We start from the raw sequence: 13,027 nt of genomic DNA on the forward strand, positions 1-13,027 counted from the left end.
TCCATTATGATCTGATAAGATGCAAGGAATTATATTATTTTTTTTATTTGCTGGAGTTGCTCTGTGGCCTAAAATATGATCTATTTTGGAGATGGTTCCATTAGCTGCTGAAAGTATATTTGGCTGTTGTTGGATGAAATTTATATTTTTTTAATTTTTTTTTTTTTAGTTGTAGCTGGACACAATAACTCTATTTTGTTATTTAACTTGGTGCTGAGAATCGAACCCAGTGCCTCACACATGCTAGGCAAACTCTCTACCACTGAGCCACAACCCCAGCCCCTGGATGAAATATTTTATAGATGTATGTTAAGTTCCTTTCATTTACTTTTTTCAGGTCCAATGAGTTTTTACTGAGTCTATGTCTGGATGACCTAACTATTCATGAGTGAGATGTGTTGAAACCATCTAGTCATATTATACTGGAGTCTCAGTCTTTAATTTGAATATTGTCTGTTTTATGTAATTAGGTGCACCAATATTTGGAGCATAAATATTTACTATCATTATATATTCTTGTCAAATAGTTCCCTTTACCAGTATGAAGTAAACTTTTTTGTCTCTTTGGATTAATTTTGGATTAAAGTCTACTTTGTTAGATATGACAGTAGCTACTCCAGCTTGTTTTGGAGCTCCATTTTCATGGTTTATCAGTCTATCCTTTCTTGTAAAGAACATATAGTTGAGTCTTGTTTTTTAATCCATTCTAGCAGTCTATGTCTTTCAGAGAGTTGAGACCACTGAAGTGTTGAGACCACTTACATTCAATGTTATTATAGAAAGATGTTTATTAATTTCTGCCATTTTCATTTATTTAAAATGTTTAATTTAGTACTGTTTCTCATTTTTAAGCTACTTTTCAAATGAGATTTGTTAACTTGTGAGCTCTGAGGCTGGGTTTTGATTTCTCCTGTGTAGAATACTTCTGTAGGTATTTTCTATAGTATAAACTTAATAGTCAGGAATTCTTTTAGTTTCTGCTTATCTTGGAGGGTTTTTATTTCTTAGATTCTGAAAGATATCTTTGCTGGACATAGCAATATTGGATGATGGTTATTTTCCTTCAGGACTTGGAACACATCATTTCAAGCCCTCCTGGATTTTGGAATTTGTGCTGATACATTGGAAGTAATTCTGATTGGCTTGACTCTAAATGTGACCTTTTTCTCTTGAAGCTTTAAAATTTTTACCCTTGTTCTGTATGTCAGGCATTTCAATCATAATGTGTCATGGAGAGGTTCTTTTTTGATATTGTCTATTTGGGTTCTGAATGCTTCCTGTTTCTGGATGTCCATCTCAAGAATCCAATTATTTTCACTGCAAATTTAAGGAATATCAGACAGGAAAGGCTCAGATATAAAATTTAAACCATAGAAATTTATTAAATTCATTATAAATCATTAATTTCACAATTTGAGACAGAAGTGAGAAAAAATAGTACATTGAACTTAGGACTCTAGAAATCTTTTTTTTTTTTTTTTTTTTTGATAGTGCTAGGGATTGAACCCAGGGCTTTGTGCATGCAAGGCCAGCACTCTACCAACTGAGTTATATCCCCTGCCCTAAGATTCTAGAAATCTTGAATTCCAACTTGTTAACTAATAACACCTGGGCAAGTTAACAACCTCTGACTCTGTTTCCTCATTTATCAAACTTCATAAAAATTTTCTTTAGATTAAACAAAGACAACACATGAAAATGCTAGATTTCAATAAAAAGTTAAAAATTATGAATTGAATTTAATTTCCTTTATCATAAAAAGTGAAGGCATATTTTCCTATCATACTAGTTTTTATTCTTAATACAAAATAAATTATCACATGCCTTAAAAATGTTATATTTATAGCTAAAAATTTCCTTAGTCATCACTGTCACTTTCTGATTCACTCAGCTGCAAATCATTTCCTAAAATGAAAGAGAAATAACAAAATTTTAGTAACTAAATATTTAAATTAATTAGTAGTAATTAATTAGATATGAATATTTACTTATTTTTCATAACATAAATATTATGCAAAATGTAACACCACAAGTGATTCTATTTAGATAGCTTTTTGTCATTTATAATCATATTATTTATCTTGTAAATAACTCAAGTAATATTGCCTGAAAAGAAAAAAGTATTACCATAAAACTTTTGTCATAGCTTTAGCACCACTGGCATCTGCTTTAGTCTTCTTTCACATACCAACATTACTTTTCTTGACTTATTACATGTGGTTTAGATCAGATCATCATTTTGGAGAGTTAAAAAAATGTTATAAAATTTTTTACTTAAAATGCAGTCAAAGTCATTAAAGAACACATTTCAAGAATATGTCATCATTCATTATTTTTGTAACTCATCTTTGATTTAGTCACGGGGCTTATTTCAGTGGAGGACAGACAGTAAACAAATGAACAAACATGTAACATAAAGGCCAGTATGAATAAGAGCTATGAAAAATAAAGATGAGTATGGAGATAGTGGTGGAAGGTGTTTTAGACAGGGTAGCTAGAAAATATTAATGTAGAGAGAAAGTCATAAAAAATGAGGGTGGGGAGATGTAGATGTCCAAACTAAGGGAACAGCAAGCAGAAAAGCCCCAAGGAGGGAGTATGCTTGTTGTGTTCTTTGACTTGCAAGAAGCCACTGTGGCTAGAGTGGAATGAATGAGGAAGAGAATGGGGGGAAATGAAATAAAGATATCTAGAAGGTCAAGGTAAAAACTGTGAATTTTGTTTGAAACATAATGAGGATTCATGTGAAAATTTTAAGCAGGCAGATGACGAATGAGAGCTGTACATCCATGAATATACTACAATGGAGAGGAAGAAAAACAGAGGGAGGGAGAGGAATTGAATCTATTGCAGTTTCTCACATAAGAAAAAATAGCTTTGAAGTATCTGGAGCTTGTCCTTTCATCCTTGATGTTTACTACTGTGGATTTACTACTGCGTTGGGTTCTATATTTATTCGTATTTATCCGGCTTATTAGCTGAAATAGATTCATAACTTCCTTCAATTTTGGAAAATTCTCAGAATTGAGTTTTCATTCTATTCTTTTCATTCTTTCTGGAATTCCCACTGCACAGTGTTTAACTTTCTGTTATCTTCCTTATCTCTAAACTGCTCTCTCACTGTATATATCTATCTTGTATCGTGTTCTGGGATAGTTCCTTAATCTTATCTTCTATTTCAATAATTCATTCTTCAACTGTGTCCAGGCTACAGTTTTTCCCATTTATTGATTTAAAAAAAAAAAATTCAATGACCAACCTTTCTGTTTTTACTTTTTTGTGGTGCTGGTGATAAATGCTCTACTACTGAGCTATATCCCCAGTCTTTGAATCTTTTTAACAATCTATTGGATTTTGATTCATTTCTGCTTGACTTTGTTGAATAATATGGCTTTTAAAGTTATATCTTTGTGCATCTTTTGAACATTTTTAGCAAACTTCTTTAAACGTCTTTGTCTTAAACTGTTCTATAACAAATTTTCATTTGCAAAGAATTCATGTTCCAATTGTTAATTTTGTTAGCTTTCTAAGCATTAGATTTTTTTCTTATGTTTTAGAATTATGTTTGCTTGTTTACTAACCAAAGAGTATCCCCACCTGTACCAATACCTTGCATCCTCTCATCCTCTCCAAAATACTGTAGCTTCAAATATAAGCAAGACTCAGGTTCCCTAAATCATATCAAGCACTTTTAATCCTTCCCTGAAGCTCCTTACCACTACCAGCTCCTTTTGAACTCAGGAGCCAATGAGTAGGGCTTCAGCCTGACCAAGCCACAGTTTTATGTTTGTATTCTAGTTCCTGTCTATGGACATGTTTATTTTATGTTTGATCCTGGTCATGCCTGGCTTTTATCTTTTAATATTTTATCCATTGTTACAGTATTTGGCACAAAGATAATTTTTAAAATATAAATTCACTGTGCCATGCAGTACCAGAAAACTATCCTACAGTTTTAAAAAAAAATTTCTAAGAGATAAACTCTCCTGAACTCCAAAATTCTATAAGACAATGTGACCTTCATTTCCGAGGAGGAAACTGAAGCTTCAGAAAAGTTAAATGAATTATTATTGATTAAATAATTGGTAAGTGATAAAAAGGAATACAATCCATTTATTCTGATTGAGCACTCAGTCCTCTAGGACCCAGTAATTTCTCCGAAAAATTTCCTAATGTCTACTCAGCTTCTCATTTAGTCCAACCAACCTGAGTTTTCTCAGTGCTCCCTTAGCCATTTCAATTGAATGGTCCAATTTTAACTCACAAGTCAGGAACAATACCGAGTAACTGGAGGTTCAAAATATCTTTTCTGGTCCCCAATTAACTCAAAGTTTACTCTCTCTACCACTCAGTCTTGGTTCCTCCCTTCATTAGTTCGGTTATTGGGCTAGTTAATTTTTTTCAAGATGCTTACCTTTTTTCATCAGAATTAGCAGTCAGTTCAGTTTTAAATAAATAGAAAGTTCCTTTCCCCAGGGAATACCAACCTGCATGCCTTGATTAAAAAGTATTTACTGAGCATATACTATGTATCAGATACTATGCTAGGTGCTAGTATTCTATGATGAGCAAAACAAAACAAGATCCCTGTCATTATGGAGATTCTACTCCAGAGAAAGACAGTAAATCACACAAATAAATGTTAATTTACAATTGTTACAACTGTTATAAAAAATATATCTGGGCTGTGACTGTGGCTGTGGCTCAGTGATAGGGCACTTGCCTGGCATGTGTGAGGCACTGGGTTGAATTCTCAGCACCACATATAAATAAATAAAATAAAGGTCTATCAACAACTAAAAAAATATTTTAAAAAAAGATATATCTGATATGTTATGGAGCTATACAAAATATTATCAGACTATCAGAAGAGGAAGGAAGACTTTTTTGAGAAAGTAAACACTGAACTGTAATCTAAAGAAGAATATTTAAACCACATGAAAGCAAGAAAGGTTACTGGTTATATGAATAGCATTTATAAGGGCACTGAGAGGAGTAAAAGTATTTGAGTACAGTAATTAAAAGAAGGCAAGAAAAGAAATAAATAAAACCATTATGTAAAATATTCTGTCTCTATTTTCAAAGAAATCATGTTATTAAAAAGTTTAAAGCAGGGGCTGGGGATGTGGCTCAAGCGGTAGCACGCTCGCCTGGCATGCGTGCGGCCCGGGTTCGATCCTCAGCACCACATACAAACAAAGATGTTGTGTCCGCCGATAACTAAAAAATAAATATTAAAATTCTCTCTCTCTCTCCCTCTCTCACTCTCTCTTTAAAAAAAAAAGTTTAAAGCAGGAGAAGTAAATTGTATTTAAGTTGTGAAAAGATCAATATAGCTATAATGTATATAATGGATCAAAAATGGCTTTGCGTAGATAAGGGGTGAATCAGTTAAGAAATAATTATAGTAGTTAAAGCAAGAAAAAAATGAAAGTTGAACTAGAATGGTAGTGGCAGAGATGGAAGAGAAGTAGATAAATTTGAAAAATATTTGTGAGGCAAGTTCAAAAGGACTTGGTGAAGGATTAGCTACACTGTAAAGAGACCCAGAAACTCAACCCTTGAATGTAATCAGGCTTCTGTTCTGCATAATTAGATGAATGCTCCCTTTCACTAAGAAGAAACAAGGTGAGCCAAGGATATGAAGTGGGTTGGGACAAATTGAGTTTGGATTGCCTTTCACTAGGAGATGCTAGAACATGTGTGTAGACCTCAGAGGTCTGGGTTAGAGATGAAAATTTGCAAGTTACCTGCATGTAGGTATTGACTAAAACAGAAACAAGAAAGAGATTATCTAGGGAAAGAGGACAGAATAAAAAGAAAAAAATGACTCTGGAGTAAGCCTTGAGGAACTCCAACTAAAATGACTGAATAGAAGTTTATAAACCTGCAAAGGAGAAAGAAAAGTATCTAGAGGTTATAAAAATCAAAAAAGCATTATATTACAGAGTCAAAAGAAAATGAATAATTCAATAATTAAATAAGAAGGTCATGGTTAACAGTGTTGAATACATAAAATAGAAGTCTTCCTCTTTACCTAAAACTTAGATCACAATCCATATGGCTCCACCGTGAATTCCTACTTTTCTAATTGCTCATGTTTATGTATACTTACGTAAAGTATTCATTAGAAGGCCACTGTTGTCATGAAATCTATTATGACTAGTATCTACATCAGAAGTCCTGTACTGTGGTATGGCAGACATGGTAGGATGTCCTGAGATATATTTCCCTGGATCAGGAGAGGTTTTGCCTCTTTCATCTTCTGAGTCATTAGAACTATCCTCACTACTTGAAGATGAAGAACTTTCAGAATCTGATGAACTCTCACAACTGCTCATCTGGTCCATTAGACTAGCTTCTGCTTTCAGTTCTGAAAATAAAAAAGAAATAAATAAATAGGTTAAACAAATAATACTGAATATAATAAGATTAGAATGTACTGGTTTCTGAGAAACCATTGATGATGAATCAATAAAGCCAAACATACATCATCTAAAGCATTCTATGTAGCTGGGCACAGTGGCACACACCTGTAATACCAGAGGCTTGGGAGACTGAAGCAAGAGGACAAGTTCAAAGCTAGCCTCAGCAACTTAGCAAGACCCCAAGCAACTCAGTGAGACCTGTTCCTAAAGAAAATATTAAAAAGGGCTGGAGATGTGGCTTAGTGATTAAGTTCAACCCCTGACCAAAAATAAATAAATAAATACAAATAATTAAATAAATAAATAAAGGATACATTAAAAAAAAAAACTCTTCTATGATTGCCATACTTCAGGCAATTATGAGAATTAAAAGACATATACAATGTCTATATCTAAATTCTACATTTATTTATACCACTGTATTTAAATATTCAGGTAACTAAAATAATATGTAATAAATAATGTGAAAATTAAGACTATAAAAATTAATACCTATTTTGGCAGAAATTATCTTCCATTTTTTTCTTATTCTCTTATATATAATGCAATGTGATACATGCCAATGAATTTCCTCATTCTTCTCTATTGTTATAATATTCCTTTATATAAATATACCATAAATTATTCTTTTCTATAAATGGATATCTTTTTCCAGTTTTTAGCATTATGAATGAAGCTGTTATGAAATTTTTTCTATAATTCTTTTTGTGAATATATGCATTGACTTCTCTTGGGCAGAAAGTGAGGAGAGCTGAGTGGCTCTCCTCTACTTCATCCATCCACCATGAAGTTCTGTTTCATCTCAGGCCCAAAGTCATGGAGTTGGCCGGTCATGGAGTTGGCTGATCATGGACTGAACTTCTGAATCTATCAGCCTCAAACTTTTTGTCTTCAAAGTTGTTCTTGTCAGAAATTTTGGTCATATGATTAAGGGCCTGGTTCTGCACCTGAGGCAGCATTATTTTATGTAAATTTATTTATTTATTTCATATATGACAGCAGAATGCATTACAATCCTTATTACATATATAGAGCACAAATTTTCATATCTCTGGTTGTATACAAAGTATATTCACACCAATTCATGTCTTCATACATGTATTTTGAATAGTAATGATCATCACATTCCACCATCATTAATTACTCTATGCCCCCTCCTTTCCCTTCAATCTCTCTGCCCTACCTAGAGTTCGTCTTTTCCTCCCATGCTCCCGCTCCCTATCCCACTATGAATCAGCCTCCTTATATCAAAGAAAATATTTGGCATTTGGATTTTTGGGATTGGCTAACTTCACTTAGCATTATCTTCTCTAACTCTACCCATTTATCTGCAAATGCCATGATTTTATTCTCTTTTATTGCTGAGTAATATCCATTGTGTATATATGCTACATTTTTTTTAATACATTCATCTACTGAAGTGCATCTAGGTTGGTTCCACAGTTTAGCTATTGTGAATTGTGCTGCTATAAACATTGATGTGGCTGTGTCCCTGTAGTATGCTGTTTTTAAGTCCTTTGGGTATAGACCGAGGAGAGGGATAGCTGGGTCAAATAGTGGTTCCATTCCAAGTTTTCCAAGAAATCTCCATACTGCTTTCCATATTGGCCGCAAAAATTTGCAGTCCCACTAGCAGTGTATGAGTGTACATTTTCCCCCAATTATGTTGTCTTCATTATACTTGCCATTCTGACTGGAGTAAGATGAAATCAGAGTGGTTTTGATTTGCATTTCTCTAATTGCTAGTGATGATGAACATTTTTTCATGTATTTGTTGACTGATGGTACATCATCTCTGATAAGTGTCTCTTCAGGTCCTTGGCCCATATATTGATTGGGTTTTTAGGGGTTTTTTATTTTTTGGTGTTTAGCTTTATGAGTTCTATATATACCCTAGTGATTAGTGCTCTATCTAATGTGTGAGGGATAAAAATTTGCTCCCAAGATGTAGGCTCTCTATTCACCTCACAGATTGTTTCTTTGGCTGAGAAGAAGCTTAGTTTGAGTCCATCCGATTTATTGATTCTTGATTTTCATTCTTGTACCAAAGGAGCCTTATTTAGGAAGCTGGGGCCTAATTCTACATGATGGAGATTAGGGCCTACTTTTTCTTCTATTAGACACAGGGTCTCTGGTTGTATTCCTAAGTCCTTGATCCATTTTGAGTTGAGTTTTGAGCTTGGTGAGAGAAAGGGGTTTAATTTCATTTTGTTGCATATAGATTTCCAGTTTTCCCAACAAATGTCTACCATTGTTGAAGAGGCTGTCTTTTCTCCAATGCATGTTCTTGGCACCTTTGTATAATATAATTGTAGTTTTGTGAATTAGTCTCTGTGTCCTCTATTCTGTACCATTGGTCTACCAGTCTGTGTTGGTGCCAATACATGCTGTTTTTGTTACTATTGCTCTGTAGTATAGTTTAAGGTCTGGTATAGTGATGCCACCTGCTTCATTCTTCCTGCTAAGGATTGCTTTAAGTATTCTGGGTCTCTTATTTTTCCAGATGACTTTCATGATTGCTTTTTCTATTTCTATGAGGAATGTCATTGGAATTTTGATTGGAATTGCATTAAATCTATATAGTGCTTTTGGAAGTATGGTCATTTTGATAATATTAATTCTGCCTATCCAAGAGCAAGGTAGATATTTCCATCTTCTAAGATCTTCTTTGATTTCTTTCTTTAGAGTTCTGTAATTTTCATTATATAGATCTTTCATCTCTTTCGTTGATTCCCAAGTATTTTATTTTATTTTTTAGGCTATTAAGAATGGGTAGTTTTCCTCATTTCCATTTCTGAGGATTTGTCACTGATATATAAGAATGCCTTTGATTTATAGGTGTTGATTTTATATCCTGCTACTTTGCTGAATTCATTTACTAGTTCTAGGAGTTTTCTGGTGGAACTTTTAGAGTCTTCCAGGAATAGAATCATATAATCAGCAAATAATGCCAACTTGAGTTCTTCTTTTCCTATATGTATCCCTTTAATTTCTTTCGTCTGTCTAATTGCTCTGGCCAGTGTTTCAAGAACTTTGTTAAATAGAAGTGGTGAAAGAGGGCATCCCTGTCTTGTTCCAGATTTTAGAGGGAATGCCTTCAGTTTTTCTTCATGTAGAATGATGTTGGCCTGAGGCTTAGCATAGATAGCCTTTATGATGTTGAGATATGTTCCTGTTATATCAAGTTTTTCTAGTGTTTTGAACATAAAGGTGTGCTGTATTTTGTCAAATGCTTTTTCTGCATCTATTGAGATGATTATATAATTCTTATCTTTAAGTCTATTGATGGTGATGAATTACATTTACTGATTTCCATATGTTGAACCAACCTTGCATCCCTGGGATGAATCTCACTTGATCATGGTGCACAATCTTTTTTATATGTTTTTGTATTTGATTTGCCAGAATTTTATTGAGAATCCATGGCAGCATTTAAAAAAATAAAATTTGTAGTTGTAGATGGACAGATGCCTTTATTTTATTTGTTTATTTTTGTGTGGTGCTGAGGATCAACCCCAGTGCCTCGTGCATGCTAGGCAAGTGCTCTGGCACCGAGCCCCAGCCCCAGCCTACCCATGGCAGCATTTTGAGGTAGGGAAGCTTTGTGAGGCAGGGCCTAGTTGGAGGTCGCCAATCACTGGGGTAAACTGTTTGCTCTGCCATGCACTCCTTGCCATTACCATCTGACACCCCAATCAGAGGCCTAAAAGCATGGACCTACCCGATCGTGGATTAAAATTTTTTAAACTGTGAGCCAAAATAAACCTTTTGATTTTATAAGTTGATTATCCTAGATATTTGTTACAATAATGGAAAGCTAACATAAGAGGAAACATAAATAAACTAATTTTACGAGGTTGAGCATTTTTATTTTGGGAATGCTTTTTAATCGCTAATACAAGTTCTTTAATGCTGTGTTAGTCAGCTTTACGTTTCTGTGACCATAATACCTGTTAAGAACAACTTAGAGGGGAAAAGTTTATTTGGGGCTCACAGTTTCAGAGGTTGAGTTCATGGTCTGCTCAATCCACTGTTCTGGGCCTGAGGTGACACAGAGCATCATGGCAGAAGGATGTAGTAGAGGAAAGCTGCTCAGCTCATGGCAGCCAGGAAGGAGAAAGAAAAGAGTTGTGTAAAGCCAGGGAGAAGACACATAATTCCCAAGAGCATGTCCCCAGTGATCTACTTCCTCTAACCAAATACCTTCTGCCTACTGTTACCACTTAGTACTCCATTCAAATTATTAATCTATCAAATGGATTAGTCCACTGATTAGTTAGGTGGCAGCTCTCATAAACTCAACGTTTCACCTCTAAACGTTGCTACACTGAAAACCTATGAGCTTTTGCGGGTCACCTTATATCCAAATCATAACAAGTATTTATAGGAGTAGATTATCTACTTCATCTTGGTTGAGTTTTGCAGTTTTTAACTTTTTAGAAATTGGTCTATTTCTTCTAAATTGTTATATTTCTGAGTATAAAGTTTTAATATTCCTCTATAACCCTTTGAATAGCTATTGCATTCTATAATGAACTCATTACTGGTTATAGAAATATATATTGTATTTCTGAGGTTAGTAAATTGTGTTTTGTTTTTATTTTGTCTCTTATTAGAGATTTATCCACAGTATTAATTTTTTGATGAGCTGCTCTTACTGATTTTTTTCTATCATTTTTAGGTTGTTAATTTCATTGATTTCACTTATCATTTTTATTATTTGCTTCTTTATGCTTGTTTGGGTTTAACTACTTCTCCTATTCTAGTTTTCTTGAGGTAGGAACTCAAATTATCATAACACCTTTATTCTTTTCTAATGTAAGCATTTGGTGCCACAAATTCCTCCCTCAGCACTGCTATACTGTATCCCACATATTTTGGCATGCTGTATTTATACGTTTAGCTATAAATATTTCTGATCTTTTATTCTTCTTCTTTAACTCATAAATCATTTAGAAGTATGCTAATTTTCAAATGTTCATAGACATTTTTCCTATTGTCTGTTATTGATTTTTAGTTTAATTCCCTCATAGTCAAGGAACACAGTGTGTATGATTTTGTTTTTCATAAATGTATTGAGGTTTGTTTTATGACTCAGGATATGAAATATCTTGGTGAACACTTAATGGGCACGTGAAAAAAAAGGTGCATTCTGTTGTTGTGCATACTGTTATATATACATGTATGTGTGTTAGATCCTGTAGGTTGATTGTGTTGTTCATATTTTCTATATATCTTTATTGATTTCTTATCTAGTAGTTCTATTATTGACAGCTGCTGATAGTAGAGTGAAGTCATAACTCAAGCATAACTGAATTTTTATATTTCTCCTTTCAACTCTATCAGTTATGTTTTTGATGGACAGAATGCCTTTATTTTATTTGTTTACTCTTATGTGGTGCTAAGGATTAAACACAGTGCCTCACCGTGCTAGGCAAGTGCTCTGCAAATGAGTTACAGCCACAGCCCCAACTCTATCAGTTTCTACCTCATAATTTTGCAGTTCTTTTGTTGGATATAAAACACATTTATCTTTTTAGTGGATTAATTCTTTAATTATTATTAATATACTTATTTGTAGTAATTTGTTTTGCTCTTGTCTACTTTGATATTAGTATAGCTACATACACTTCTTAAAATTAATGTTTACATGGTATATTTTTTCATTCTTTTACTTTTAAACTACTTATTCCATTTTTTCTCTTTAAAAAGCACACAGCTGTATGTTTTTTATAGACTTCCAATTTTTTCTTTTCAACTGGCTTACTTATTCATATTTCAAGTAATTATTGATATGTCAAGGCTTAAATGTGTCATTTTATTACTTATTATTTGTATTTCCTCTGTATTTCATTCCTCCATGTATCTTCCACTTCTATGGGTTACTTGAATTATTTTAGAATTCCATCTTAATTTATTTATAGAGTTTTAGAAGATGTCACTGTATATTTTTTCTTAGCAATTGGTTTGGTTTCCATTATACATACATGTCCTGCCAATGTTTTACCGTTTTGAGTAAAATGTGGAAACATCATGTCCATTTTAGTTCCCCCTTTTTTCCCCTCTTAAATATCATTGTTATAAGTAACAGAAGATATTATAATTTTTATTTTAGTTGTCATATATAATTTAGAAATCATGTGGAAACCATAATCTACTGTACTTTATCTTTCTATTGTTCTTTTTCCCTTCCTGATTCCTTTTTTTATCAATTCTTTTCTGCTTGAAAAACTTTCTCTGATCAATATTTAACAGTAGTCTCCTAGCAGCAAATTCTTTCAGTTTTCCTTTTTGAGGAAGGCTATTTACCTTTTACCAATAAAGAAGCATTTTGGTAGCATTTGTCAACTCTTGGTTGACATTTCTTTTCTTTTTGCATTTGAAAAATATTATGTCATTTTCTTTTGATCATCTGGATTTGTTGGGAAATCTGATATTTGTAGGGTGTTCTTTTACAGATAATGTGTTATCTCACTCTTGCATTCAGAACTTTTCCCTTTGTCTTTATTTTCCATAGATTTAATTATGATGTTTCTTTCATGTATTTCTTTAGTTTATTCTATTTAGGGTTTGTTCAGCTTCCTGCATCTATGGATTAT

General features: G+C 33.3%; 1 protein-coding gene across 1 annotated transcript in view; it reads right to left on the minus strand.

Moving 5' to 3' along the window:
- Nucleotides 1–1,460: 1,460 nt before the first annotated feature.
- The window catches only part of Eaf2 (ELL associated factor 2), a 39,610-nt gene continuing 28,043 nt past the window's right edge, over nt 1,461–13,027 (minus strand). Inside the window, exons 5-6 of the mRNA XM_076868349.2 lie at nt 6,116–6,373; nt 1,461–1,905 (exon numbers count right to left, since the gene is read on the minus strand). Coding sequence (XP_076724464.1) covers nt 1,859–1,905; nt 6,116–6,373 — 305 coding nt within the window. The 3' untranslated portion in view covers nt 1,461–1,858. The remainder of the gene's footprint in view (nt 1,906–6,115; nt 6,374–13,027) is intronic.

The sequence above is a fragment of the Callospermophilus lateralis genome, chromosome 10 (genome assembly GCF_048772815.1).
Source record: "Callospermophilus lateralis isolate mCalLat2 chromosome 10, mCalLat2.hap1, whole genome shotgun sequence".
Taxonomy (NCBI): Eukaryota; Metazoa; Chordata; class Mammalia; order Rodentia; family Sciuridae; genus Callospermophilus; species Callospermophilus lateralis.